This window comes from Gopherus evgoodei, chromosome 8 (genome assembly GCF_007399415.2).
Source record: "Gopherus evgoodei ecotype Sinaloan lineage chromosome 8, rGopEvg1_v1.p, whole genome shotgun sequence".
Classification (NCBI taxonomy): Eukaryota; Metazoa; Chordata; order Testudines; family Testudinidae; genus Gopherus; species Gopherus evgoodei.
Window position 1 is genome coordinate 4,437,821 of NC_044329.1, and position 25,039 is coordinate 4,462,859.

Consider the following 25,039-nt stretch of genomic DNA (forward strand, 5'->3'; position numbering starts at 1 on the left):
ATGCGATTGGTAGGGCGGCAAGAGGCTGCCCGAGTGCGCGTGCGCAAGGGCGTGACGGACAGCGGAGCGTCTTGTTCGAAGTGCGCATGCGGAAGGGGGGGGAAGGCTACTCTAAGTCCCTGTAGCCGCTCTCCCCGGGACTGGTCCCAGGGCTCCTGCTCGGCGCTTCCGCCAGCGGCCCCCAGGCTCGGGGGCGGGAGCGGCGCCAAACGCTTTGCGGGGCTCCTGGGCGGCCTGGGGGAGGCCACGCGGCCCGACCCGGGTCCCAGGGGCCCACTCCCAGCCGGGCCTTGGGGGTGACAGCCCCCCCCGGTGCCCTGCACAGACCCTGGGCACGGCCACATTGTGTCAGGCCTGGGCCCTCACCTGGGCTGGCCAGGCAGCACCTGTGAAAAATCAGCAGGGGTGGGGGGTAATAGGAGCCTGTATAAGAAAAAGACCCCAAAATGGCTGTAAAATCGGGACATCTGGTCACCCTAGTCTCGCCCAGTATCCTGTCCTCTGATAGCAGCCAGGGCCAGGTGCCCCGGAGGGAGTGAACGGAACAGAACAGCTAACCCTCACGTGATCCGTTCTCTGCCACCCATTCCCAGCTTCTGGCAAGCAGAGGCTGGGGACACCATCCCTGCCCATCCTGGCTAATAGCCATTGATGGACCTGTCCTCCATGGACTTATCTAGTTCTTTTTTGAACCCTGTTATAGTCTTGGCCTTCGTAACATCCTTTGACAAGGAGTTTCCACAGGTTGACTGTGTTATGTGAAAAAATACTTCCTTTTGTTTGTTTTAAACCTGTTGCCTATTAATTTCATTTGGTGACCCCCAGTTCTTGTGGTATGAGGAGTAAATAGCACTTCCTTATTTACTTTCTCCGCACCTGTCATGATTTTATAGACCTCAATCATATCCCCTCTTAGTGGTCTCTTTTCCAAGCCCAAAAGTCCCAGTCTAATTAATCTCATAGGGCAGCCATTCCGTACCCCTAATGATTTTTGTTGCCCTTTTCTGAACATTTTCCAATTCCAATATATCTTTTTTTGAGATGGGGCGACCACATCTGCACACAGTATTGAAGATACGGGCGTACCATAGATTTATAAAGAGGCAATATGATATTTTCTGTCTTATTATCTATCCGTTTCCTAATGACTCACAACTTTCTGTTAGCTTCCCGCTGGGACCCTGGAGGTGACAGGACCCAGTTCTCCCCTTCCTACAGCTGTTAGCTGGGGTCTTTGGGGCAATGGCCCCATGTGAGGGTACTCACACTATGCTCCCAGCTTGTAGCCATCATCTCTACCTCTCGGGCACAGACTCATGTCACTTTCCCTCCTGACAGGTTGTCCAGGCTGTGCAGTGCCCTGTCTATGCTGAATTTCCAAGCAAGCCAGGGGATATCTACAGGAAAAAACCCTTGCGGGTAGCGAGTCTCAAGAGCCAAGGTCAACTCACATGGGCTTATGCCAAAAAGTCCCTGTAGATGTTCCTCTAAGCAAGTACATTTATTCTTAAAGTGAAAAGTATCACACGGAAATAAGAATCTGCACACATGGTAGGCAGCTTACCAGAGATCACCTGCCCTTCCCGAGTAAGGCAGGTGATCAGTCTTTCAAATCTTGCCAAGGGGATTTTCTGTGGTCACAAGTGTATAACAGCTTTTAACTCAGAACAAGCACTCCCGTGAATCTATGAGTCACACCTTTTTACAGTTTAGGCCTCTGATCTTGTCCTCATGACAACAGGTGAACAGCAGACAAAAGTCTCCTCCTATAGGGGTGCAGCTTCAAAAGTCGGGGTCCAGAGCTGTGTAATTTTCATTCATCCCCTCCCAAATTCAATCTTGTGTGGTCCATTATTTTAAAAGAGTCCTTGGAAGCTCATAATACTCCCCAGGGTTTACGTTAGTCATGTCTCCCTCTTAAGGAAGTTACATACAATCCCATCATAATATACAAACATTTGCATTTTTAATACAATGATCTCATAAGCTATGTAAGCTTAATTCAGTAAGGTTTGTCCAGGATATTTCTATATATGTCTCAGAAACAACAGGGCCTGGTGGGCTGTGCCCCATCCCCTTAGGAGCTAGACCCATGGTGGCCCATTTTGATCTAAGCACAATCAATAGCTACAGTGGACCCCAGTCTGATCAGGGTATTTCTATCTGTGCCAGGGTTCCTTGGTGCCTACAGGCCCAATCCCAAGCCTGTTATGGTTCATTAAAACATCACTAACACATTCATCCCCAGTAGATTCAGCTGCCAAAGCATAATTCCTGTGCGAGAGGACAGTGCTCTCCATTTTGCCTCTGGTTTTGCTGCTCTAAATTGGATTACACTTGAGTCTGTCTCCAAGGGAAATACCTGCCTATCTGCATCTGGCTTTACTGAAGGCGCAGAGGCCCTTGGATCCATGGGTCCCACCGTTGTTACGAAACATGACAGCAGTTGCTGTTCTCTTCCCACAATTCAGGGTTAGGTGGCTTCTTTCCTCCCACTGAATCTCAGATCTGTGCCTTACTTGGACAAGTTTCCTTTCATGTCAGTTTTATTTCAATATCCCAGTCCTAACATTGATCCCTTCACACAGACAGCTTTTCAAGCACTGTGAAAGTCATTTATTTAACTATCACCTTCCAGCAAGTGACCTCTTCCATGTCAGCATATTCTCATGATGTCTATCTCAAGCAAAGAAATGGAGCTTTTGTAACTCAGTATTCACTGAACTTCATCTTTGAGGTTATTAGGGATTCAAAGCTTATCTTCCAGATTAGTTGTTTTTCGTTCTCTTTTTGTTTTCTCAGCTGCAGCATATAGCCCTTGATTTGCATGAGTTAGACATTACATGCATTACATGTACTCCTGGGGGAATTCTGTGCCAAAAAATTAAAAATTCTGCGCATGATATTTTAAAATTCTGCATATTTTATTTGTCAAAATAACACAATATGATCACACCAGTTTCAATTATTTTGGTAATTTATTTCAAAATACCTTTCAGTGAGTATGTTTTTAACAATACAGACAAAAAAAAAGATTCAGAAAATGTTTTTTTGACAAATAGATTCCTTATTAGGCATATTAATACAGAACTTTGAGTAATAATTCATTTGAACTACAATACAGAACTGTCTTTCCTGCACCCCTCAGAAGCAGTGCAAAGGCTTGGGAAAGTCAGGGGGACTGAGGGAGAGGGAAGTAATTGCTGAGAAGGAGCCTGGGTGTGGGTGAGAGAAGTGTGGAACAGGTTTTTTTGGGGTGGGGGGTTGTTAGGGAGTTGGGGAGCCTTCCCCTATGCTGACCCTGGCTGACCCCTAGCCTCTCCCATTCAATCAGGCACATCTGCCCCGTTCCTATGTGTCCCTGTATCCCCCGCCATCCCTATGTGTTTCCACACCCCCACTCAGCCACCCCCTCCCCCATGTATCCCTGCACCCCCACTTAGCCATCCCCTACCCCCAGCCCCCAAGTGGCAATGCACCCCCACTCCCATTCAGCCATCACCCCAGTCTGTCCCCCCACTGCCTCTTTTGAACCCGTCTGTGTGACCCCCTTCCAGCAGTCCTGTGTGCCCTGTTCCGTCTGTTCCTCAATCCCCCTTCCTGCCTCCCCCAATCCTGTGCCTCCTCATCTGGCCCCATGGGCAATGTGCTGTGAAGAACGCAAACTCTCCTCCCTATCCATGGTTGGCTGCTTTGACCCGTGACCTGGCTGTCTTCTGTTCTGGCACCACAGCAGTCCCTGGTGGGCAAAAGGCATAACTGCAGCACCTGTCCTGCAGAATGTATTTTCTGTGGAGAAAAAAAAATCTGCAGGGCACATGAATTCTGTGCCTATGCAATGGTGTAGAATTCCCCCAGGAGTAGGCTCTGCCAAAACAGAACTGTCACAAGCAGTACTGAGTATATGTATGGCTGTATTAAACCATTGCAAGGACATGAGACAACCAATCTTTTCATGCAAATAGTTTCCTAGATGGGTCCAAGGTTTTTCAGGAGTAATGGTAATTTTTTGTGATGTGGATACCCATCCACTAGGACCCAAACTCATTTCCGATGGGACACTGACTAGCTAAGAAATAGGAGATGCTTTTGGTTACTGTCAACCTGGATTGGATTCAAACTAGCAACTTGGAAAGTGAAAAGCCCTTATCTAGCCCGTTGCCCATCCCCTGTGCCATCCAGTCCTCTGTCAGGAGAGTGAGTCAGTGAAAAACAATTTCTTATTTAAGTGACAGTTAAAGGAAAACACCAGAGTCTGGAATTTGGTGAGATTCCAATGGCCTTTCACCTACTTTTTCATGCATGCAGGATAACCCTCCCACTACAAGAACCAGTCAGAATGACGCTCCGCTCAGTCACTCTGTCCTCACTCAGTCTGTGTATTTCCATTCTGTGCTGTGTTTCTGCTTGCGAAATGTGGCATCGCTTCTCCTTGAGTCTATGAGGCTCCAGAAAACTACAAAAAGAGAAGAGCTCCGCCCCACCACGGAGAAGTTAGTGTCAATCAGGAGAAAATGTTATTGAAATGTAACAGCAGTTTAGCTCTGAAATAAAGTCACGGCAAGTGGCTGAGGTACCAAGTGGCCCTCGAGGGGGCATGTGGGAATGGAGTTTGAAGAGCTGTCCCTGCTGCAGAACACGAGTGGGTGAAACGTGTCTGTGTGGTTATGAGTACAGGGTTTTAGCCACAGACTACGGGACATCTGTGATTCTCATACTTGTGGATCTCTCTGAGCTCTAGCCACCATTAACTGAGCTGCTGCTTATTTGCCTTGCAGACCTGGCTGGGCTAAGTGGAAGTGTGTTGTGGTGTCTCTCTTTCTTCCTCATACAGTAAAGCCAGGAAGTGTTGATGGATAACAGCACCTCTCCTGGAGTTTGGATCAGCTGCCACACTATCTGCTGGAATGTCACATTTTCTGGGCCCACACCTGCATACTAAAAGTGAGGGCTGCCACAAGTTACTTCTTACCAGCCCTGCACTACCCAGTGCTCTCACATACACTACAGACTTCACTACATATAAATACTGTTGTTAAGCACGAGGAAATCCCAATTTAATCTTTTCTACACAGATAGGACCGATATCATGCTATAGCCCTTTTAAGTCATTGTTCTCTAGTCCTGCTTATGCAATGTGAGCGAACAGTCATAAGAACATAAAAATAACCATACTGGGGCAGACCAAAGGTCCAGCTAGCCAGTATCCTGTCTTCTGACAGTGGCCAATGCCAGGTGCCCCAGAGGGAAAAAACAGAACAAGTAATCATCAAGTGATCTTTTCGCTGTTGCCCATTCCCAACTTCTGGCAAACAGAGGCTAGGGACACCATCCCTACCCTACGAGTCAGACTTGTAGTGAAGACAGGAGGTCAAGGACTTAAGCAGCGTTGCCCAATAACTCTCCCTGGTCCCAATAAATACACTTTTGACCTCTTGAATTGCACTGGTTTTAAATATTTGTGCTTAGGGCACCGGATGGGGGCAATATGCATAATCTACAAACTTAGTTATGTGTAACTTGGGGGTTGGACTAGCTGACCTCCTGAGATCCCTTCCAACCCTAATATTCTATGATTCTAACATGAAAAAAAAAGTGAAAAGATTTTTAATGATGTAGCTAAATTACTTTTACAGCAAAAATAAACTCCTTGAAGACCATACACCTCTCAATCACACACTGACACGCGCGCTTTCTTTCAATCACACACACACTGCCTCTCTCTTTCAACTGTCTGAGTAAAAGGGCATAACAGTTGCCAGCACCAGTAATGGCCTAATGCTGGCTTCACATGACCTGCCTGGGAGGAGACAATCAGCTGCTCACTTGTAGACACACCTCCCTTCTCCTTTGCCTGAGGACGTGATAAAGGGACGGCGGCAGCAGTGGCAGGCAGGAATTGAGTTCTGGATTGGGCTCTGGCCAGCGACCCAGGCCCCCTTCTAGGCTGCAGCCTGCAGGAGGTGAGCAAAGAGGGAGCAATCAGCACTCTGGGGCACAGTGGTTCAGAGGTACTTTATGGAAACTCTAGGGAGGGCAACTCCATTAAGAGACAGACTTACAGCCTGGTGTTCTATGAACGCATTTATTAAAAAAAAAAAAAAAAAAATTCAGGCTTTTCAGAGTGGGGACCGTGTCTGCCATCCTGTTTGGGCAGTGCGTGGCACGCAGTGAGCAGCACCAGAAGCACATGAGCTAGCGCTATACCTACCCTAGAGAGGGTGTCTACTGAGCACCTTTTTAGGTGTTTTCTCAGGTATGTGGTTCCCCAAGGTGGCCAGTCTATAGCTGCATCCTGTGGCATCACAGAGCATAGTTGTCTCTTTTCGCAGGTGAGATGATTGTTCCAGCAGTGGACTCTCAGCCTGTGTTGATGCCAGAGGGGTCAGGAGAGAGGGCTAAGGGAACGGAGCTGTGTTATGGAGTGAATCCATTGCCACAGACATGCCCAGTTATTCAGCTCCTGCACCTGCCAGGAACAGCTGGGTCTCCAGTTGGTGTCTGCAAAGAGGGTTGAATTGCAGGCTCAGTGTAATTAGACAAGGGCAGTGTTCAGCCTCAGGTTGGAACCTAGGTTGCTAACAGTAAGTTGGGGGGGAGGGGGAGAATCAAACTGATAAAATAAATGTTTGAACAAGTGTCCGTGATGCTATAGTTTGCTGGCCAGTGTCGCTGAGCCTGTGCCTGGCCTGCCATGGCTTCCTGGCCGCCCAGCTCTTCCCCACCTGGCTGATGCTGAACAGCAACAAGAGCAGCACGCTGGCGCCAGCTGGCAACCGCAGGAGAAGAACATCATCAGGAAGCAGCAATTTGAGTGCTAGCACAGCAAGGCTAAGTGCCAAGGGAGCGTGATCCAGATGCACGGTGTGAAGAATATCGTCCAGTGTTTCCTTGTGATCTTCTGGGTGAAATCAGGGATGTCTGTGGTGGACAGTCCTGCAGCTTGCCTGCAGCGCTATACCCTGACTGCCCAGCTCGCTGAGATCATGGGGTGCATGAATGGCGAGCGGGGGAACAAGCTGATGCATCACAACACCCAGCTGCTGGAGGCCCTCAAACCACCACATAAATACATGCCGGAGATCCTCCTTGACGGGGAAGACATGGACGCTCTCCAGGGCTGAGCATAGGTCACTCTGTTCAAGATGGCTTGACAGATGTACAAGGAAAGAAAGCCAGCTGTCTGCAAAGATAAGGGACTGAGTCCAGCTATCCCGAAGACTGAATCTCTGCCTGAATTTCTACTCCCTGCGCATCAGAACTTGGCACCGCAGTTGGGGTGACCAGACATCCAGAGCCAGCTGGGCACCTCTTTTTGCCTGGCATGATTTCAGCGTTGGCTCTATGCCCAGGGACTAGGCAAGAGTTACATATGCTGTAGTTGTGGGCAGTTCTGTTGTGAATGTGGGTGGGTATGATGGGAGAAAAGGCACAAGGTAGTTTGAATCTGGAGATGGGAATTCCAAGAAGCCACTCCTGAAGGGTGTCCTGGGGAGAATCAACAGCTGGAGAGTTTGCTATTGGGTTAAGCGAGCCAGTTCTGCTGGATAGGGACATCTGGTTCCCCTGGCTGAGCCATGAGTGTCACTGGCTGGGAGGGGATGCTGATTCTTTAGCCCAGCATGTCAGAGTATTAAATGCACAGCATTGACTTTGTAGGAACGACTTTCCACATCAAGGCAGTCCCCAGGCCTTGCTCCGTGTACTGGCACCTGGACTCTGCAAAGCTTCAGCTACACGAAATAAGGATGATACATTCTGTCTTGCCTCCCTGGGAGCTGCCCCTTCCCTGGGCTGGCACCTGCATGTCTAACTGATAGACAGTCCAAATGAGGGATGGGACCCTCCCACCTCCTCTTCTCCGCCATGGCCACCTCCAGCTGCAGGAGTGGCTGCAGCTCTGCTAGACCAGTCCCCAGCCTTTTCCTAATGCTGGGCAGACATGACACAGGGGGGCTGTTCCCCAGGAGGGAATGCGGCTCAAATGCAACAAGGGGCAGGCGGGCAGGATATGTTTGGTGAACAACACATGCTCCGTTTGCCCATAACTGATGCCTTATGCACACAAGCTCCCCCAGCCCCTCCAAGCACTGATGTCTCCGTTTCCCCAGCCCACCTACCCTGTCATCTGATGGATGTAAGTTGAACCACGGACCCCTAGAAAGCGGGGCAAGTGGAGCAATTTGCCCCAGGGCCCGGGCCCCACAGGGGCCCCGCGAGCCCTGGCCTGGCGGTGGTCCAGGTCTTTTGCGGCATTTCAGTGGTGGGGGGGCCCTTCAGTCGCTCCAGGTCTTCAGTGGCATTTTGGCGGGGGGGAGCCTTCAGTGCTGCCGAAGACGCGGCGCGACTGAAGGCCCCCCCCGCCGGAATGCCGCCGAAGACCCAGACTGCCGCCGGGTGACAAGCGCCGCAGCGCCCCCGCTTTGCCCCAGGCCCCCTGAATCCTCTGGGCGGCCCTGAGTTGGACACAGAAATCAGGAGAGCTGATCCTGTTTGACTAGGTCCACTGCCTCTCTGCTTCTCTTTCCACCCAAACAGACTGGTCCCGCTGTCTCGCCCGCCTGATGTGCACGCAGTTTTCTTTGCTCTGATTGTATTGGTGTTGCAACTCCAGCTTCATGGGCCTTAGGGGCTAGGAATGTCCTGCCTAGTGACTCCCACGAACATGGGAGTTAGCTTTCAACTAAAGCATGTCTCATGGAAGCACAACCCCTACCCCACCCCCGGAGATGCTTTTTTCTCCGGCCGTGCCAGCCAGTGGCATATGAAGACTGGACCAAAATTATGTGTGTGGTGTGAGAAGAACGCTAGCCTGCTCTGGAGGGGCTGGGGCCATCTCCATGCACTCTGTTGAGCTCAGGAAATGTTCAGCGTATTTGTGTCTCGGCTTGAGTTTACCGTCGGTTTCACTGCAGTAGATTTGGATTTGGCTAACCAATGCTGCAGTGTCTGCTGAGCTCAGCTGACTGATAGCAGCTGCCCTTTGCCTTCTGTGGTGCTCTTTGCAAGGGCTTGCAAAATGAAGGGAAGCTGCTGATCAGGCCTGCGCTCTTGCGCTGCAAATCTGAGTCTGGATGACCCTTAGAGGACTATCATTGGAGAGGGGAGGCTGATCCGTCTCATCCCCCCACCCCCCACCCTATTGAGAGGGACCCACTTTTCTTGCTCTCTGGCTGCTTCCTTCCACAGCCAGTGCAAGAGGCTTGGAAGCGAGATGGTTGTGAGCAGAGACTTAGGGGGCTGCTGTGGGTAAGCAGGTGCTCAGATGGCCCAGAGGTGCTGCAGTATGAGAACCTAAAAAGCACAGACTAGAAGGCAAAGCCAAGCATGTTATTGTGCTGCCAAAACACCTGCTGCAATTCCAGGCCTGGGTGTCCCTGTGCCTGCAAAGAATTGCACCCTCCTAGTTTGTAACACTGTAGTAATGTATCACTTTTCATACGCAAACTGGATGCCTGGGCCACTTTCAGTGGCTGGAATGGTAAATTCTGTGAATATAGCCTTCTTGGGTGGAGGCATGCATAGTTTAGTGGTTTCAAACACTAGTTTCCTAAATCCAGGTTTGTAAATTCAATCCTTGAGGGGGCCACTTAGGGATCTGGGGCAAAAATCAGTTCTTGGGCCTGCTACTGAAGGCAAGGGGCTGGACAAGGTCCCTTCCAGTTCTAGGAGATAGGTATATCTCCTACTATTATGGTCCATAAATGGCTGTTGTAGAAATCCAGACCCACTTTGAAGGAATAATTATTCGGATTATTGAATGGTTTGTAGACTGTTTTTTAAACTTTGACATGTGATCATTAGATATGCCTATGCCCAAAATTCTCATAGTATATTTCCGAGAGACACGCCCCACTCCCATACTCCCTGCCCAAAAGCCTGTGTGGGCAGGGGCTCAGGGCTTCTGCTCTGCCCCAGGATGGTGGGGCTAGGGGCATCTGCTGCAGGGAGGGGACCTTGGGCTTCAGCCCCGTGCAGAGGAGCAGGGACACCAGGGCTTCTGCCTTGCATGTTTGAAAATATTTACTGGAGCTCTGCTCCAGCCAGCGCTAGCTGAATTGGAGCCCTGGTTGTGCCAGTATTTTACTTCAGGGGGTGAGGCCTTGGTGTTCCTGCCTGGGACTGGCTTGGTTTTAATAACAGTTTCAAACGCTTTGTAAACATTATTTTAAAAGGCAGATTTAAAAAAATTACCCAGCATCAGTTCCAGGCATCTCATTTCATGTCAGACTCTGCTATGACTGCAGCCAGCTGAGCGGGCGAATGGTTGGTTGCTTGACTACTGCCTGGGTTATAGGCCAGAGGAAATTCAGCGGCCGGTGGCTTATTTCTTTGTTTAGTGGAATAGCCCCAGCTCAGTGACATAAGGTCACTGTTTAGTGGATGCATCCTGGGTCATCTCAGCAAAAAAATGCTATGTAGTGTGGTGCTGGGAGCAGAACAGGATCTAGTTAAATTTGGCTTTTGCCTTTAAATGTAATACTTGATCTCACAGTGCCCTTAAGTGAAAGAGGACTGCTATAATTTGACTACAGGGCAGGACGGGACCCGGCCGTGAGGCATATCAATGGTTATGTTAACAGTTCCCCAAAAGCGCAAGAGATGAGATGGCATTGAGCAATCCTGCTGCCTCCCCTTAAGGACTCAAAGCCATCTTGCAATCGTTCCAGGCTTCTGACTTGTTGGAGAGACAGTTTCAAGGGGATTTGAGCTACTGGATCAATATAGAAACCATATTCTCAAGCACCAGCTATGTAACAGGCTGTTGTGCATCAGGTCAGAGCAGTGAGACTCTCCCTTTTAAATACACCTAGCTATCCAGGACCTTATAACATTGCCCACCCCCGTAGCATCTGAGCAATGCTCAGGACTCTGCTCAGTCACAAAAGGCCATTGGGCTAATTCGATAGTGTCCTAGTAGAACAGTTTCAGTTAATATGTTCTTCATGGAGCAGCCATTTCGAAAGGGTTTGGTTTTTTTGACTATTTTCTTGTATAAACGGCACAGCGATGACGTGAAGTCTCAAAAAGAAATTGCCTTTTTAAGTATAAGCTTTTTATTGTACAAGCTATTTCACTAAGGCCCATGCGTGCAGCTGTACAGCTAGATAACATCGCAGCAATAATGGGGTTATATTGGGATGAAGCAGAACAGTGCAATGTGGCTTGATAAGTACATTACAGAGGGCTAAGGGCCTTTTGCAAAATAAGATAATTTGATCCTGCAACAAAGATATTTACACTTGTTATTCTCCGGACAGCAGGATCCTTCTGTTTGGTAGTGTGAGATACCAACCATTTAGTGTGTTTATCAGAACCATTAGAATCAAAAGTCATTTTCTTTTCTCAGAAGAGCCCTAGCTAGCAAACAAGGCTGCCAGTTGGAAACGAACAGCATGTCAAGGATTGTACAGGTTGGAAAGAATAGGGCCCCATGGCTCAGGAGGGAGTGGGCAGTTTGAGTTCAGGAGGAAGAGTCTAGCAAACGGGACGAAGACACTAGTTTAAAATCTAAACAGCTTCCTCTTAGGAGGTGTCTGTCAGTAGCTCTTTTGGGTCAGCACGTTAGAGCTAGCGCAATCCCTTTGCAATTCTGAGTTTTAAAACGGCTGGTTCCCCGTTTGTTAATGTTCAGCACAGCCAGCAAATGCCCTTGTGCTCCAGCTAAGAGTCTGCGAGTTAGAATTGCTGGATTCTGGTCTCACTCCCACCACAGGCACCTGGCAAGTCATTTAAGGCCGGATTTCAATGGTGCCGGGCGCCCACTGAAACCATTTGGAGCTGTGGGCTTGCAGCAGCTCTGAGAATCAGCCCTTCCCTTTTTAACCTGTCAGTAAATAACGCCCCAGACAGAGAAGTGAGTCTGATTTTGGACTATAAACCTTCTGAGCTGAAATACTAACGAGCTTGGGGGGGGGGGGGGGGGCCGAAAAAAAAAGCATTAAAGGTTTACAATTTCAAAGCTGAAATGTTGTCGCCAAGCTAACGGGGTGATTTTTGTGCTTGTTGGCAGCGTGGTCCTTTACCCGGAAACTCTACAAAAGCAGCTCCCAGCGGAGGGAATATTAGCATCCTAAAGGTAATGCATCACCACCTTCTGAATTATTTATTGGGTCAGTACTCGGTGCTGGATGTAATATTGCCGGTGTGCTCCTACCGTAAAGGAGTCAGCGTGTCACAGACAATTCCAGCTGAACTCCCCTCTTAAGAGCTCTCTCTCTGGACCTCGGGGGTGGGCCTTGCTCCAGCTTATGCTAATGGGACTTGGATGCCAGATCCAGGAACAAAGGCACTGACCTAAGGAGCTGTACAGAACCCTCTGTACTAAACCAGTGACTTTGGCTGGGCCCTGAACACAGACTAACAGTTGTGTTTCGACTTTTACTGAGGCATGGGCTGTTCTTGCCTGGTAACCAGACAAAGCTATGCTGCTTCCTTCTTTGGTAGTCGCTTGTGCTGGTATTTTGGAGAATGCCATTTAGAGGGTTTACTGTGCACTCATCTTGTATGTCCAGCAAAACTCCCATGAACTTGACTGCAGTGGGGTTCTGCCGCAGTAAAGAATGGAAGGTCCACCAGAAAATCTAGTAAAGAATAAGGCCTTTTTCTTGGCTACATTGCTTAGTTCTAAAAGATCCAGGAGTCAAACTCTGCCCTTCATTCCAGCCATGCAATCCCATTAATATCCCTGGGGTGGCCAGGGTTTAACCAAGGGCAGAATCTGGCTTGTGACTTCTGGGTATTGGGTGTTACTTTGTCTTTTATTTGAACATTGATGAAGACTCAGTAAGGAATATTTTGTGTAAGCAAATTTGTTGCTGGGAAAAGTTGGCCATCCAGGATATGAAAACTCCCCAGGTTAGGCCTGCAGCAGACGCTGCACATGCACCAGAAGGACAAGGTTCCTCACACCAGCACCTGACCTCTAGGAGCACAAGCTAGTTCAGACTTTCTTTCTCTATTCAATCCTTGGCGTCTCTGCTGAGCTTGTCTGCAAGGGGGCTGATTAGAGCCATGCGCCAGGCTAGTTATGATGCTGACACCTGCTCTGCTGGTATTTGAAGAGCCAGCAGATGGTAACAATTTTCAGTCAGTCCCCCTGGGCTGGATCTGAAGCAGCGACCTATAGGTGAAAAGCTCCCCTTAGCATGTTACCAGTGTTTGGTACCCAGGCCCCTAGTTCAGGGGTGGGCAAACCTTTTGGCCCGAGGGCCAGATTGGGATTGCAAAACTGTATGTAGGGACGGGTAGGGAAGGCGGTGCCTCTGCAAACAGCCTGCCCTGCCCCCTCCCACTTCCCACCCCCCTCAGAACCCTCAACCCATCCAACCCCCCCCTCACTCCTTGTTCTCTGACTGCCCCAACCCCTATCCACACCCCCACCCCGACAGGCCCCTACACCTATCCACCCCCCCGTTCCCCTGATCCCTATCCACACCCCCGACAGGCCCCCCAAGGACTCCAAGTTTATCCAACTCCTGTTCCCCATCCTCTGACCACTGCCCCCTCAGAATCTCCACCCCATCCAACCACCCCTGCTCCCTGCCCCTTATCCAATGCTCCCCCATTCCCTGTTCCCTGACTGCTCCCCAGGACCCTCCACCCCTTATCCAACCCCCTGGTCTCCTTACCATGCCACTCAGAAAAGCATGTCTGGCAGCTGCACCACCTGGCTGGAACCAGATACGCTGTCACGCCGCCCAGAGCAGCGCCTGCGTGGTAGTGGGGGAGGTGGGGGGACAGCAGGGGAGGGGGCAGGGGCTAGCCACCCCAGCCAGGAGCTCAAGGGCCAGGCAGGACCATCCCACAGGCTGGATGTGGCCCACAGGCCATAGTTTGCCCACCTCTGCCCTGGGGGCTGTAATTTAAGGGCACAGGCAGATCTAGAATTTTAATCCCTTGCCCCAGTGATTTACCACATTTTTTTGTCCCAAAGGCCTGGGACAGCCACTGACCACAGCACATTCCAGACCAATCAGGCCCCCGGGAGAGAGCTGTATCATAACCTGTGAACACTTCCTTTAGGGCTGCTTTCCCACCCTCTTTTCCCCCCCTCCCCTTTTCTTTACAGCTCCCCATTCACTCACTCGCATCATTTATTATTTTAGATGAAGGGAGATGCTGCATATTCCACGGTGGGCTCACGGCAGAAGCAGGTAAAGACTCAAAGCTGATGTCTCAACTGAAATGGTCTATGGTAGCCGATGCTGGGTGCTATGGAGCTCTGCGATTGGCTCTTGGTGATGCTAAGGAGAACAGTCTCTGCCCTGGCAGATGCCTTGTGGCTTCAGTCACTTACCCCTGGACAGGGCAAAGCCCTAGAGAACTTAGCAAAAGGAAGAACCTGGTGCTGAGAGGGGTTAGATGAACAAAGAAATCTTTCCCCCGATGGCAGCTTGACAGATTCCATAGCGGATGCCGATCTACGCTCCTATGTGGAGTGGTTTTGTTAAATGTGATTGCTGGCTCCTTTGATATGCATGATAAAGGGGCAGCAATTAAACAAGGCAGTTTCTAGTCAAAGAGCCTCTTAATACAGACACACAAATTGCTGAATTTCTGAGATTGAAGCCCAGGACTGGGAGTTGTGCAAGAAAGGTGATGTTTGTGGATCAGGCCCTAGCTTGCTGCATAATCTTGGCAAATCACTTACACTTTCTATGCCTCAGCTCTAAAACGGACAGTTACTTTAGGGAGCGTGGTGAGGTTTTATACATTAGCCTAGGGAACTTTTTAAGATCAGTAGCTGGAAGGCACACAGGAAGACTGAAGCATTGTTCTGTCTACCTAGAAGCATGCACCACACTGAATTCAGCTCCCTGGAGGAGGTTGGCTTCAGCAGAGTTTTTCAAGCAGCTGTTATGTAAATCCCACCTTTTGTCTGAGATGAAGCCAGATTACTGTCATGTTAGAATGCCCTAAATCGGCACTGGGTACCGTAACCATCTTCTAAAGCATGTGCAGTGTGAACTAGGATATAGTTAAGGACAATAGTGTGTTAGTGCTGAGCGCCAAGGGCTTTGATTTCTGATATAAGATTGTAGGGTTCTGAAATTTTGAAAAAAAACTCACAGCAGGGCTTCTTTAAAGGGTCTTCTTCCACGCCCCAGAGAACGGGCTGATTGATCTAGTTTGAAACTGGTATGAGCTGGGTTAAACCTTGGTATGGGTTAGTTAAACCCTCATTGAAATTGATGGCTGTGACCGCTTCCTTGGTTTTAAGATACAGAGTAAGGAGAGTTAAGGGCCTCACCTAAACCAAGGCATAATGAGTCAGCCCAGAAATTAGCAACCTGTGAACAGAGGGTTCCACCGGGTATTGTTTGGGTGGGTGGAAAGAAAAAAATAGGGTACAGCCAAGCACCCGAGACTCAGAGCAAGGCAAACTGCATGAAAGCCAAGCATGGTGCGGCCCTGCGCAAAGCCTAGAGAACGGCTCAGGTTCAGGGCTGTAAGCTGAGAGCAGCTTAGGCCAGTAAACAAAGAAACTGCTCCTTTTGTGCTTGCTTCCTCCTCCGTTCACAGCAGCAGGATGCTGTAGATTCCTGGCCAATAAACAAGATTGTGTCAAAGAAAATACTAGGTGCAATCATCAAGTTCTACTGCCAGCCGCAACCCCCTACAGGGCCTCAAACTTGACTAGCCCCTTGGACCGAAAAGGGCTAACACCCATTCACTTGGTGGTCTTCAGGGCAAATGACTTAAATCCTATCCAATTCCAGGGAGTCATTTCCTAGGCATCCTGGAGCAGGAGTATTAGGCTGATGCTGGAGAGAAAGCCAGGGGCATAGCACTGAAGGAAGCAGGACTCGGGGCTGTTCCTTACACCACACATCTGCATTCATCCTGTTGTAAGAGATTAAACATCTCTCTTGTTGTTGCCCATCCTGTGGCATTGCTAAGAGAGGAGATGAGTAGAGCAACTAATGTTATTTAATTATAGAAGCCTAATGAGTGTTGCTGTTTTATCTGTTCATTGTAATGGCCTGTTACACACAAGAAGGGAGGAAATCATAGACCGAGTGCTATCTAGATCCAGTTTAAATGTGTATTTCTTTTACCCCACAGATACACACTGTAACATATATTCAGAGAGTCTCATCCCGACACTCCTAGCATTTGTTGACAGGGTGGATAACAATTTGCCTCCACTCTGTTCTGTAGAGTGCTGGTGACAAAAAACAATGGATCCTAGGACTGGATTGTCCCTTGATTTCCTGTGATTTAAAACACAGGCTACTCCAGTACCTAGGTGTAATCGCTTTTGTTTCCTGCTCTCAGGAGGGGAAGCTCTGGGACTCCATGAAGACAACTGGCTTCATACTGGGCACTAGCCTGTTGCTGTTTGCTGCCTTCAGGAACTCTGTCACCTGGTAAGACAGATAGCTTGAGAAGCAACATTTCAGTGGGTGGGGAGATGAGACGGATGTGATTTTTGCAATGAAAAGCTAAACCCTTGGGCCTTTCTCCCCAGGCACTTGCAGAAGTTCTGGGGGGCTTCGGGTGATTTCTGGCAGGCCCAATGGGAGAAAGTGCTCCACTTGCTTGGCGGAAATGAATGGGCAATTTTCTTTCTAGGTAAGTTGTTTTGAATGCCAAAGCTCGGCTGCAGGAAAGCCAGATTCTAGCTCTTCCAGAGCTCTGTGTACCAAAGACGTGCATTACCGCCAAATCCCTCCCATGCCTCCCCAATGGTCAGGGTCCAGCCAACATTTTGGGACCACCCTTTCCCCTGCAAGTATTTGTAACCCCCAAACCATCCAGGACTGAGGTTTCCACCTCCCTCGTTTGACTATAGTGGAATTACATCCCAGGTCTCACTGGAGTAGTTCATGCTAAAAGGATAGAGCAGTGGTCCCCAACCTTTTTCATCTGGTGGTCGCCAGATGACAAGTCATGGAGGACGGTGGCAGTGGATGAGCATCCACTGAAATTCCACTGACAAGAAACAACATCAATAGGCTTCGCTGCCGCCAGGTAGCATCATTGTTGAAATACCGCTGAAAATCAGTGGCATGTCGGCAGTGATGCCTCTAGATGACCCAGCTTGTCGGCAGATGCTTGTCCACCGGCCAGTATGCGGGCGCACTTAGACGCCCTGGCAGGCACCATGGTGCCTACGGGCAGCGCGTTGGGGATCCCTGGGATAGAGGATAAGGCTACACACCTTAGTCATATTCTAGCAGTAGTGGTACCTGTATTGCAGCCAGGTTTCCTCCTGGGGCTATGTCTACAGGACACAGCCTGGTGATAATGACTTGGTGGCAGGGACAACATGCCTGAGAGCAGGCCTGGATTACTGTAATCTCATCCCCGCTCCTCTCCTGCCCTTTCATCCCATTCCAGAGCAGTGTCTTTGCTCTGAGACTCTCATTTCTGTCCATGGCCTAGCCCAACAGGGCCCTGGTCTCTGCTAGTGGCCTCCAGGCACCACTACAATATCAATCATTTCTGATAGACAAAGGCTCCACTTTCTTCAGCAGTCTCTGCCCATCTCTCTCCCCCCTTCTACCACAGGCATGGCCGTAGTTCCAAGCCTTGTTTACTGGTGCTTCAATGGACTCCTGATGGTGGCAGATGTGACCGGAAAGCCAAATTTCATCACCCGTTACCGAATTCAGTTGGGCAAAAACGACCCTGTAGGTATTTCTCACCATGCCTGCTGAGCTGGACGAATACCACCTGCGTTTTCTTAGGAGGCGGCAGAGTGGTCAGTCTCCTTCCCCCCGCACCCTCCTGCTCTTCCATACCGGGGGCTGGCAAAGTAAAAATCAAGGCAAGAATTCTACATGGCATGAAAATGTAGAGGGGACGGATGGTTCCGTGGTTAGGGCAAGGCTTAGGATACAGGCCATCTGCGATCAGTTCCCAGCACTGGCACAGACGCCCTGTAGCCCTCAGTGCCCTCAGGCAGCTAGGTGTCACACTGAGAAAAATCACTGATTGCCCAAGCCTGAGTTAGGCACCAAACCTCCTGGGGAGAGAGACACCTTAGACTGCGCTCCACAGCAGCTAGCTGTGCCTGGGGGAGGGCAGCCTAAGCTAGCCCAGGAGAGATGCCAGATAGGAGCACATGCAGCTGTGCTTCTGAGGCAGTTGGAAGCTTGAGCTGTAGCAGATACTCCCCTGGCTGGAGTGTGGTTTTCCTGTTGATATAGGTAATCCACCTCCCTGAGGAGCAGTACCTAGGTAGACAGAAGCAGTCTTCCCTCAACCTAGCTGCATACACAGCAGGGCTTGGGGCCACATAACTTCAGACCCCTGAGCACTGTAGCTAAGTCAACATAGCTGTAGTCAGGGGTGTGAAAAACCCACTCCCGACAGACATCACTAGGGTGACCTAGTCCCCACTGTCAACATAGCTGGGTTAATAGATGAATGCTTCTGTCCATATGGCTAATGTCACTTGGCAGGGCTGTGTTCCTACCCCATTAGAAACACCCCTTCCCATCAGCATAGGCTGCAGGTACACGATGGGCTTATGCTGGTGTTGCTACATAGAGTGTAGACAGCCTAAACCTATGTCTACACTACAGAGCCCACGGCAGCATAGCTCTGTTGGCCTACGCCCCCAGCATAGAAAGAGCCTGCACTATCTCGCCGTAAAGCCTTAGGTAAGGCACCAGAGGCTATATCTAAATTAGGAGGTTTGTCCACATTGCTAGGGTATGTTCCCCTCCCCCCACCCCTTTAACCTACACAGCTCTGGTATAAATTTTAAGCACAGACCATGGCTAACTAACTCCTCCTTTTCCCCCTACCTTTGACAGCAAGCAGTTTCACCAATGCCCTCGTATTCTTCACTGCATGCAAAAAAGGCAAACACATACACCAACATGAATTGATTTCTAAACTGAACAGCAGTTAATAAGCTTATGCTGTCAGACTTCAGTGTTACCAGTCCAGTTTGGTAAATGGGACAAGTTTCATACCTCGGGGCACTGTCAGGTCCAGGCAGACAGCAGCTGGCTGCTAGTCATATCACATTTGGAAGGTTTCTTCATAAGTATGTGGGCTAAAGAGTTCTTTCCATGGCATTTCAATTGCTGGAGTGGAGTCAGGCAGCCCTTTAAAGCAATTCACAGTCCCACGGCTGCATAACCACACTGTGCACACAGCCCTGGCCACAGTGATCAACAGGGCGTGGGGACTAAGTCATCAGAGAAGTCACCACCAGAGGCAGCGACGGTTTCTACCCCTTTCCTAGAGCCACGGGGCTGCAGGTTAAAGAATGTGCAGACGAGCGGAGACATATTCCTGTAGCACCAGATTCGGACTCCTGACCCTGGCAGATGACATCAGATTGTACATTAAGGTCTTTAATAAAGAAAGGAAAATTTCAGCCACAGCCCTTCAGCTGTTTGTCCCAGGGGGGCGAGCAGGAGCAGGAAGTCATGGGGAAAGCTGGAGGAGACAATTCAATTGGGGATCCACAAGGGCACTGAGCTTTTTTATTGCTCCTCCCTGAAGCAAGGTGGAGCAATGCACCTGGGGGCTGACAAGTCAGTATCTGCCACTGCCGAAAGGTGTCTTTAGAGAGATTCCTGACTCACTATAAAACACCCACTGTTTCGCAGTGAAGACAAAGCCTTTAAATAAGAGTGGTGCCTTATATCAGCGTGGCCATGCTGAGCCATAAGCACAGGAGATGGGCTCACTTTTAATTCCAGCCTTGGAGCTGCTCAGGCTGGCATGGGGAGGTGTCCTGCTCAGAGAGCAAAGGCTGATCCGCTGCTTGGTACCAAAAATGTGTTTTGGTTAGTTCTACCTCTCGCCCCTCACCTCCAGTTCTGTGCTTTCCCACAGCAGAGCCAGGCACTAGGCTGCCAGCGACACAAAGAATGAGAGTGCAGAACTGTAGGCAGATCAGCTTGTTTATTTGCCTACATGTGAAACTTCATCCAAAAATAACTTCCCACAGCCAAGGCCTGAGTCCTGGAAAGGTTCCCTCTCCCCAGAGCTGCATGGCTCCATGGTTAGTCTCCTCTCTTGCAGGTGGACCCAGAGAAGCTGCGGCAGGCTGTTCACACAGTGCTGGGTAATCAGGTTTTCATCTCTCTCCCAATGATGATGTTCATGCTCCCCATCATGAAGTGGCGGGGACAGCCCTGCAGCAAGGAATTACCCACCTTTCACTGGTTCCTCCTGGAGCTGTCCATCTTTATCCTGGTGGAGGAAATTCTCTTCTACTATTCACACCGGTGAGCTGGGCAAGAGAACTAGTCTGTCCTGTGGCTGCTTCTTCCTCCTTTAAGCTCCCTAAGAAATGTGAACTGCTGTGTCCTGAATTATGATTGTGCCCTCAACCAAACACCTCCACTGACCTTGACCAGTCAGTGGCACCTGCCTCTCTTTTGGGAGCTCTTGGTGGTATAATGCTACCAGGGGCCGTGTTTAACCAGAGATTATGAAAATGAGAGGACTGACATGGACTGGCCCACAGGCTAAGAGAGGGAAAAGACAAGTTGATTTTATATGCAAACTATAATCTAAAGCACTTCACCCAAGCTGGGGGAGGAGGCTGTAGCTATTGCTTATAGGAGGAACTATACACCAGCCAAAGAAAATCTACAGAGAGTGTATTGTGTATATGTAGACCAAAAAGATTGTGAACTCCCTTGTCAAGGACCATGACCTCTTATACATGTGTACAGCGCCTGGCACAATGGGGCTTAGCTCCTGACTCTCCTGAGTGCTACCACTACACAAAAAAACCCAAAACAGATGCAGAGTGAAGTCAAAGGAAAAAACCCACCTCATAAAAAGAGAGAGAGGCAGTTTAACAGCAAACAAAGCAACTGTGGGAATACACACAGGCCAGGTAAATTACCCAAGGACATCTGGGTTCTATTTCTGGTTCTGCCTTGATTCACGAGTCCTGGTAGCTAGCCTGGTCTTTAATTCACTAGGCCACTTGGGTTCTCTGAAAATCTAGACATTAGAAAAGTATTGAGATTGCACCCAGACTGACACTGGTCTCAGGGTTGACTGGACTTGAAGACTTCATTCCGGTTCTCTCCATGCAGGCTTGTTCATCACCCGCTTCTGTACAAGCGCATACACAAGCAGCACCATGAATGGACAGCCCCCATTGGTGTAGTCTCCCTCTATGCTCATCCGGTCGAGCACGTGGTAAGCGGGCACTCTTGGGGGGGTCACTGCCCAGCAGCCTATCAAGTAAACCCAACTCATGGCTGTGGGCTTTGCATTTCCAGCATGGGTGAGAATTTGTGGGAAGGAAAGAGTATCTACACTTCATCTCCAACAGAACGGGTCTGAAGCTGGGGTCTGCAGTGTCTCCAAAAAGCTGCTGTAGTGCTGCTGCTGTCTGGTGGCTCTTTGCACTGGGACTGCAAACTCATAGGGAAGAACTCATAGACTCATAGACTCATAGGTCAGAAGGGACCAATCTGATCATCTAGTCTGACCTCCTGCACAAGGCAGGCCACAGAACCCCACCCATCCAATTTTATAACAACCCCTATCCCAGGATAGAGTTATTGAAATCTTCAAAATTGGTTTGAAGACCTCAAGCTGCAGAGAAACCACCAGCAAGTGACCCGTGCCCCATGCTGCAGGGGAAGGCGAAAAACCTCCAGGGCCACTGCCAATTTGCCCTGGAGGAAAATTCCTTCCCGACCCCAAATATGGCGATCAGCTAAACCCTGAGCATGTGGGCAAGACTCACCAGCCAGCACCCAAGAAGGAATTCTCTGCAGTAACTCAGTTCCCATGCCATCCAACAACTCCCCGCAGATCATTGAGCAGACCTATCTGGTGGTAATCCAAGATCAATTGCCCAAATTACAATCCTATCATAACATCCCCTCCATATACTTATCAAGCTTTGTCTTAAAGCCAGGAAAGTCTTCTGCCCCCACTACTTCCCTCGGAAGGCTGTTCCAGAACTTCACTCCCCTAATGGTTAGAAACCTTCGTCTAATTTCAAGTCTAAACTTCCTAATATCCAGTTTATACCCATTCGTCCTCGTGCCTACATTAGTACTAAACTTAAATAATTCCTCTCCCTCCCTAACGTTAACCCCCCTGATATATTTATATAGAGTAAGCATATCCCCCCGCAGCCTTCTTTTGGCCAGGCTAAACAAGCCAAGCTCTTTGAGTCTCCTTTCATAAGGCAGTTTTTCCATTCCTCGGATCATCCTCGTAGCCCGTCTCTGAACCTGTTCCAGTTTGAATTCATCCTTCTTGAACATGGGACACCAGAACTGCACACAGTATTCCAGATGGGGTCTCACCAACGCCTTGTATAACGGTACTAACACCTCCTTATCCTTGCAGGAAATACCCCGCCTGATGCATCCCAAAATCGCATTTGCTTTTTTAACAGCCGTATCACATTGGCGACTCATAGTCATCCTGCTATCAACCAGCACCCCAAGGTCCTTCTCCTCCTCCGTCGCTTCCAACTGATGCTCCCCAACGTATATCCAAAATTCTTATTATTAATTCCTAAATGCATAACCTTGCACTTTTCACTATTGTATTTCATCCTATTTCTATTACTCCAGTTTATAAGGTGGTTCAGATCTTCCTGAATAGTATCCCTGTCCTTCTCCGTATTAGCAATACCTCCCAGCTTCGTGTCATCCGCAAACTTAATTAGCACATTCCCGCTCTTTGTGCCAAGGTCAGTAATAAAAAGGTTAAATAAGATCGGTCCCAAAACCGATCCTTGAGGGACTCCACTAGTGACCTCCTTCCAGCCTGACAGTTCACCCTTCAATACGACCCTCTGGAGTCTCCCCTTTAACCAGTTCCTTATCCAACTTACAACTTTCGTATTCATTCCCATCTTTTCCAATTTGACTAACAGTTCCCCGTGCGGAACCGTGTCGAACGCCTTACTAAAATCTAGGTAAATTATATCTACCGCATTTCCTTTATCTAAGTAATCCGTCACCTTCTCAAAGAAGGAGATCAGATTGGTTTGGCACGATCTACCTTTACTAAATCCGTGTTGCAATTCGTCCCAATTGCCATTGACTTCTATGTCCTTGACTACTTTCTCCCTTAAGATTTTTTCCAAGACCTTGCATACTACAGACGTCAAGCTAACAGGCCTATAATTACCCGGATCACTTTTATTCCCTTTCTTAAAAATAGGAACTACATTAGCAATCCTCCAATCATACGGCACAACCCCCGAGTTTACCGATTGCTTAAAAATTTCCGCTAACGGGCTCGCAATTTCACGCGCCAGTTCCTTTAATATCCTCGGATGGAGATTGTCCGGGCCCTCCGACTTCGTCCCATCGAGCTGTTCAAGTACGGCCTCTACCTCAGTTGCGGTAATATCCATTTCCATATCCACATTCCCGTTTATCATCCCTCCATCATCCCAAGGTTCACTAGTCTTATTAAAAACTGAAGCAAAGTACTTGTTTAGATGTTGGGCCATGCCTAGGTTATCCTTAATCTCCATTCCATCCTCTGTGTATAGCGGCCCCACTTCTTCTTTCTTTGTTTTCTTCTTATTTATGTGGCTGTAGAACCTTTTACTATTGGTTTTGATTCCCTTTGCAAGGTCCAGTTCAATGCGGCTTTTAGCCTTCCTCACTTTATCCCTACATGTTCTGACCTCACCAAGGTAGCTTTCCTTACTGATCCTGCCTTTCTTCCACTCTCTGTAAGCTGTCTGCTTTTGTCTAATCCCCTCTCTGAGTTGAGTAAGATAGAGTCAATCTACTGTCAGACAAATCTTTTGGGAGCCAGGGCCTCCAGCAGGTTTGGGCACGATGGAATGGGGCCTCTTTGAGCCTGATGGAAGATCTTGCTGCATAGACTAGGGAAGGTCCAGGTGACCAACGCTGCTGGGCTGCTTCATCATGAACTGTCCCAGCCAGACACACGTGCCGGGGGTAAGTAGCAAAACCTGAGAGAGGGACTTGAGATGTTAAAGCAACTTGAGTTACAGTGGGAGTTGGCCTCTCTCACCTCCTTTATCCCAGTCTCTTAGGTGCATTGGCAGAACACTCCCAGTGACTCTGCGATGAGTCTCCCACAGCAGCACTAGCTAACTTAATATCACACCTCCACAAGATGCTCCACTCCCATGATTCCACTTCAACCAAGTGCCACGTTCAGCAACAGCTGCGCCGGGTTCTAGGTGCTCCCGTAATACAAGCGACAAGAGGAGACACCAGTTGCAGCCTGATGAGCAGAAGGTTTGGGTGCGCATGCTAATGAGGCAGGGCTTGTGTCTGAATTCCAGTTTTCCAACATGTTGCCTTTGCTGGTGGGTCCGATAATCCTGGGATCCCATGTTGCTTCCATCATGGTGTGGCTCTGCCTTGCTATTCTGGCGACATCCATCTCGCACTGCGGCTACCACCTGCCTTTCCTCCCCTCGCCGGAATTCCACGATTTTCACCATCTCAAGTAAGGTCATTGGATACTGTCGGTACAGCTGCCCCTCCCTCCATGCTCTGTAGACTGGGTCACCCCATCGGTGGTGGAGACGGGACGTAGCCCATTTGTGAGGACCAAACAGTCTCACATGACTACTAGTCAATCTAACCCACCTCAGTCTAGCTCACCTGAAGGCAGCTTGAATGTGTCCAGCCTCCTCATCCTATGTCAACAGGAAGCACAGAGAGGTCAGAGCAGAGGCTCGGGCCTCAGGCAGTTCCTGCTTCCTTACCTCAGCTCAGCCACTGACCTACCATGCAACCTTCAGACAAATCATTGACCTTTTCCTTTCTGTTTCGCAGTCAGCCAAGCTGAAAACTGGCTACAAAGCAGAAAACCAAAGGCTGAACCAGAGCTCAGGTTTCTTGGGTGGATTAGACAGAGGAAAGAACGTGTAGATTCCAGAGACGCAGGGACAGCCTGTGCTTTCCTAGCAGTGATCTAGGGCATCAAGGGCAATGCTTTGTGGAGCATCTTTCTGGCTGCTTAACTCCTTCTCTGTCCAAAGGCAGCAGTGGAAAAAATCAGACATTCCCAGAGCTGAAAAACCTGATACCGCAGGAACCAGGCTTTGCCTGGTCAAAGTGCTGCATGCACACGATCGTTA

At 49.3% G+C, this 25,039-nt stretch overlaps 1 protein-coding gene and 1 pseudogene across 1 annotated transcript in view; both read left to right on the top strand.

Annotated features, from left to right (window-relative positions):
• On the top strand, nt 1–8,126 carry LOC115656120 (annotated as a pseudogene).
• FAXDC2 (fatty acid hydroxylase domain containing 2) overlaps nt 5,845–25,039 on the top strand; it is a 22,550-nt gene continuing 3,355 nt past the window's right edge. Inside the window, exons 1-9 of the mRNA XM_030571584.1 lie at nt 5,845–5,963; nt 12,014–12,079; nt 14,109–14,156; nt 16,282–16,373; nt 16,475–16,578; nt 17,518–17,639; nt 19,996–20,201; nt 21,027–21,132; nt 24,236–24,402. Of these exons, the coding sequence (XP_030427444.1) occupies nt 14,109–14,156; nt 16,282–16,373; nt 16,475–16,578; nt 17,518–17,639; nt 19,996–20,201; nt 21,027–21,132; nt 24,236–24,402 (845 nt within the window). The 5' untranslated portion in view covers nt 5,845–5,963; nt 12,014–12,079. The remainder of the gene's footprint in view (nt 5,964–12,013; nt 12,080–14,108; nt 14,157–16,281; nt 16,374–16,474; nt 16,579–17,517; nt 17,640–19,995; nt 20,202–21,026; nt 21,133–24,235; nt 24,403–25,039) is intronic.